This window comes from Nestor notabilis, unplaced genomic scaffold, assembly GCF_000696875.1.
Source record: "Nestor notabilis isolate BGI_N333 unplaced genomic scaffold, ASM69687v1 scaffold12276, whole genome shotgun sequence".
Taxonomy (NCBI): Eukaryota; Metazoa; Chordata; class Aves; order Psittaciformes; family Psittacidae; genus Nestor; species Nestor notabilis.
This window is the reverse complement of record NW_009932517.1, coordinates 14,595-19,563: the sequence shown is the minus strand read 5'-3', so window position 1 is coordinate 19,563 and position 4,969 is coordinate 14,595. Positions and strand designations below refer to the sequence as shown.

General features: G+C 51.7%; 1 protein-coding gene across 1 annotated transcript in view; it reads left to right on the top strand.

Moving 5' to 3' along the window:
• FKBP5 (FK506 binding protein 5) overlaps positions 1-4,673 on the top strand; it is a 13,862-nt gene extending 9,189 nt beyond the window's left edge. Inside the window, exons 7-10 of the mRNA XM_010016441.1 lie at positions 468-551; positions 1,435-1,620; positions 2,540-2,779; positions 4,345-4,673. Of these exons, the coding sequence (XP_010014743.1) occupies positions 468-551; positions 1,435-1,620; positions 2,540-2,779; positions 4,345-4,449 (615 nt within the window). The 3' untranslated portion in view covers positions 4,450-4,673. The remainder of the gene's footprint in view (positions 1-467; positions 552-1,434; positions 1,621-2,539; positions 2,780-4,344) is intronic.
• The last annotated feature ends 296 nt before the right edge of the window (positions 4,674-4,969 follow it).

The window sequence follows — 4,969 nt, the reverse complement described above, 5'->3', positions numbered from 1 at the left end:
CCCAGCCACTGTGCCCATTGGGAGACTGGGGACAGGATGCAGGAGATGCCCATGGGATGGGGCAGATGCTGCTGTCCCGCATCCCTGGCTGGGTCTCTTCCTCACCCGTCACTCTGGTCAGAGCAGGAGTGAGACCCACCACATCCCCCTGCTGTGGGGTGTTTCTCTCCACCCTCCTCCTGCCTTTTTGGAGTGTCAGGGTTTTTCCTCCTGTAGGGTTCAGGTGGTCAAACCACCTTTGCTCAGTGAGAAGTCCCAAACCTGGTGGGAATTCCACTGTTCTAAAAGTCTTCAAGTCTTCACCCCTGTGCATGCTCTGGGTGTATCCTCATCCCCAGAGCTGCTGGATCTACCTTTCTAATATTGCCCTGAGGAGCTCTGCTTGTTACAAGCAATCCTGGAAAGCCATGTGGTCCTGCTGGATGCGGTGGCCTGCCACTGGGATTGCTCCAAGTGTTCCTTTGCAGGCCAAGGAGTCGTGGGAGATGGACACAAAAGAGAAGCTGGAGCAGGCTGCCGTTGTCAAGGAGAAAGGCACGATGTACTTCAAGGTTTGTAAGGTTGGGGATTGTGGAGCAAGGGAGCTAGATGTAAATTTGGGTTGACCACCAGATACATGACTTAGTGGTCAGCAGTGTTGGAGAGGCTGAGTCATAGGAGCATAGAATCACAGATTGGTTTGGGTTGGAAGGGACCTTAAAGCTCCTCCAGTTCCAACCCCTGCCCCGGGCAGGGACACTTTCCACTAGAGCAGGTTGTTCCAAGCCCCTGTGTCCAACCTGGCCTTGAACACTGCCAGGGATGGGGCAGCCACAGCTTCTCTGGGCACCCTGTGCCAGCGCCTCAGCACCCTCACAGGGAGGAACTTCTGCCTAATATCAAACCTAAATCTTCCCTCTTTGAGTTTAACCAATCACCCCTTGTCCTATCACTACAGTCCCTGATGAAGAGTCCCTCTCCAGCATCCTTGTAGTGTCTTCTCCAAGGAACAACGGATGGGACAAGAAGCAGCATCCTCAGGCTGTATCAGGGGAGGTTTAGACTGGAAATTAGGAACAATTCCTTGCCCAGAGGGTGCTCAGGCATTGGAACAGGCTGGCCAGGGGAGGGCTGGTCCGGGAAGTGTTCCAAGCCCGGGTAGCCGAGGCCTCAGTGCCAGGGGTTAGTGGTGGCCTTGGCAGTGGTGTGGAACGGTTGGACTGGATGACTATAAGGTCCTTTCCAACCTGGTTGATTCTGTGATTCATGGGGGCTGCACACCAGCAACTCCAGCCGAGCCCTGGTAGGTTTGTAGGTATTTGGCATCCTCCCTCCTCCATTTATTTGTTGGACACCTTGCATTGAACTCGTAACCTGTTTGCAGGATGTTTCGGGAGCAGTCTGAGTGTTGTCGGCACGGGTTCCTTTAGCCTCTTTTTCTTTGATCCATCCCAGGAAGGCAAATACCTGCAGGCAGTGATTCAGTATGGGAAGATCGTGTCCTGGCTGGAAATGGAGTATGGCTTGTCTGAAAAAGAGTCGAAAGCGTCCGACTCCTTCCTCCTGGCTGCCTTCCTCAACCTGGCCATGTGCTACCTGAAGCTGCGAGAGTACACCAAAGCTGTGGAGTGCTGTGATAAGGTAGAGGTGCACAAGACAGGAACGTTCTCTCCTCGTGCATATTTTCATTGGGAATTTGGGGGTTTTGAGTTTTGTTTTGTACAAGAAGCCATTTCCAAATGGCAGTGTGGTGGTGGCACCATCTCTTCTGCACCTTGAGGTCTCTGAATGCTGTGTGCTTCAGCAAAAGTGCCGTTTGGGGTTCAGAATCCACCTGGGCATGATTTTAGGACAGTCCAGATCCACAGGAGTGGATGCTGCATGGGCTGGCAGCCTTAAGATGCTGTTTGGGTCTGCCTGGGCTGGATATGGGCATTTGGTGCTGATCTGGGTACGGCTGGGACAGTCTACTAGAGATGCAGCTGATCTCTATTGAGGGGTGGGATGGGGTTTTGCCAGTCCCCTTAAGAGCTGCAACCTCCTCTTTGTCAGGAAACTTAATTGTTTTATAAAAGGCTTAGATTTGGGCATCTTGCACAAGGGATTAAGGCTAGTTGCCTTGATCTAAAAGGTAAATCATCTCTGACATGAATGTGTGGCTTTTACTAAAGGAAAATAATGTTATTGCTAAAGCAGGGACACACAAACACATTCAATCCATCGATTCCGTCGCCTCTGAGTTCCCCGTGCTCCTCTGGGCTCATGTTTAGCATTTACGCCTGATTAGAAATCAGGCATAAATGCTAACCTTGCCTGTGGGTTTGTCTCCCATCGACTCAGTTACTCTCGGGGGGATTTTAAGCCAAGAGAAATAAGTAAACCATGTTATCAACCTGCCAGCTGCTGCTGGAGATGAGTCAGTTCTTCTTGAGCAAGATGCAAGTGCTCTGGAGACTTGAAGCCACCTTGTCCTAATTTCTGAACATTTAATGAGGTTCTGACCCTAAGGGGATCTTTTGGGAGGGCCCCAATTGGCTAATGGGGACCTGTGTGTTTGCAGGCACTAGGACTGGACCAGGACAACGAGAAGGGTTTGTACCGAAGGGGCGAAGCCAGGTTATTGATGAACGAGTTTGAGCTGGCAAAATGTGACTTTCAAAAAGTGCTGGAAGTGAATCCACAGAACAAAGCTGCGAAATCCCAGATCTCCGTGTGCCAGAAGAAAACAAAGGAACACAACGAGCGGGACCGGAGGATCTATGCCAACATGTTCACAAAGTTTGCAGAGAGAGATGCGAAGGTGCGTGTTGCTGTTTTTGGCCATCTAGCAGGATGCTCAGCAGGTTTGTAATGCAAAGAGATGGGTTAAACCCAACTGAATTACAGATCAGGTTGAGGATGGAGGGATAGAGCCTGCTGCAATGGGAAGAAGTGGTTTATTTCTGAGTCTCTCTTAGGCAAAGGCTTCCATCAGATTCTCAGTCATCAGTAGAAGTATTTGTGGTGTGAGCTCCCCAGGGCTGATAACAGGGTTGGCATTTGGACTTGACTTTGCTGTTCCCAGCCAGTGAGTGTTCATGACCTCTTGGTCACTGGTAAAATGAAATGTCATTCTGTCTCTGGCAAGTCCAAGGGTATTTGGAGACATGATAGTATGGATTTCCTGCAGCTGGTAAGGCAATAGCCTGCTCCTGTGCTCGTGTGGAGAGATCACTGTCTCATAACAGGCTCTCATCCAACATTCCTCTGAACAAAACCTGGTGTACTGTAACAAGAGAGGACATGGCTTTGCAAGCCATCTGTGTGGGTCATTTATGGTTTAATCTCTTCTGAACTGGTGCCTGGAGGTTGAGGCTGTGGAATAAGTGACCAGGAAGCAGTGTGCTGGGATAACCAGCTCCCACCAGGGAGAGTGATGGCTGGAGCACGCGTGGGGCTGTACCGTGCCCTAGTGCTCCTCTCCTGCCCTCACAGCCAGTGTATGGGCTGTTACCTACAGCTCAGTCCCATATATCCCCACTCCGATGCTGCCGCCTTATCTTCTTGTCCCTCTGCCCTGTTCCCCTGTCCAGGCTTGCTTCATGTCAGTGCTTTGCTCCCATCATAGCATCAGAATGGTTTGGTTTGGAAGGGACCTTAAGATCCTGCGGTTCCAATGCCCTGCTACGGGCAGGGACATCTTCCACTAGAGCAGGTTGCTCCAAGCCCCTGTGTCCAACCTGGCCTTGAACACTGCTAGGGATGGGGCAGCCACAGCTTCTCTGGGCACCCTGTGCCAGCACCTCAGCACCCTCACAGGGAAGAGCTTCTGCCTCAGAGCTCATCTCAGTCTCCCCTCTGGCAGGTTAAAGCCATTCTCCCTTGTCCTGTCCCTACAGGCCCTTGTCCAAAGCCCCTCTCCAGGTTTCCTGGAGCCCCTTTAGGCACTGGAGCTGCTCTAAGGTCTCACCATAGCCTTCTGTTCTCTAGGCTGAACAAGCCCAGCTCTCAGCCTGATTGAGGTGGGTCACATCATTCCCAGGGGATCCCATCCCTTCCCCAAAGACTTGCTGAGCTGATGAGGTGTAACCTTGGCCAGCTGCTGAGCCAAGGAAACAGGAGCCTCCAGTGTGAACTGCAGTAGTCTATAGGCAGGGGGGGATATCACATGGGGAGGAATTCCCAGGATAGGAATTTTGGTTTAGTGGTGGCCTTGGCAGTGCTGGGGTAAAGGTTGGACTTGATGATCTTAAAGGTCTTTTTCAACCTTTCTGATTCTGTGATTTGCCTGCCCTACCAGGCTTTCCTGCACCCATCCGCAGCATCACTGTAACTGCTCGCTCCTTCTCCTGTTCCCAACCATGTGCTGTATTTGCTGTCCTGTAGGAAGCAGCTAGCAAAACCCGGGTCGAAAAAGCAACAGAGAGAGCAGCTTGTGAAAAGGGGTCAAAAACTGGTGCTGAAGATGAAGATGCTGAAGGACATGTATGATGGAGGAGGAGGGGAAGGGAGAGCCTCCTGCCCATAGAAGAAGGTTGCTGCCAGACCTCAGGACTCGCCAGTGTTTTCTTGTAAAGCTTGTTACAGTTTGTGTGATAGTGGAAGCAAAAAAGCACCTTGCAAAGGAAAATCCGAATCCTGTCCCACCGCCCTGGGCCGAGCGGGAGCAGCGGGACGCCGTGGGACCACCACACGTGGAACAAATAGCTTGGAAATGGAGAGAAAGACAAAAATAATAATAATAATAAAAATTGAAACTCTTGCCTCTTGGGAGGTTTCCATAGACAGCTCGTCCCGGCTCCTTTGGCTTCGTGTCGGCTGTCGACGCAGCATCCTGGGTCCTCCTGGGATTGGGATGATGATTGGGAGATGCTCCTTGTACACTGCAGTGCTGCCTCTGGTTGTATCTGGCAAAGGATTGCACTGCTGGTGCCAGTGAGGGGAGCGCTGCTGGCATAGGCATGGCAGGCACCCGGCTCCCCAACGCCCCCGGGGAGTTTCCACCCATGGG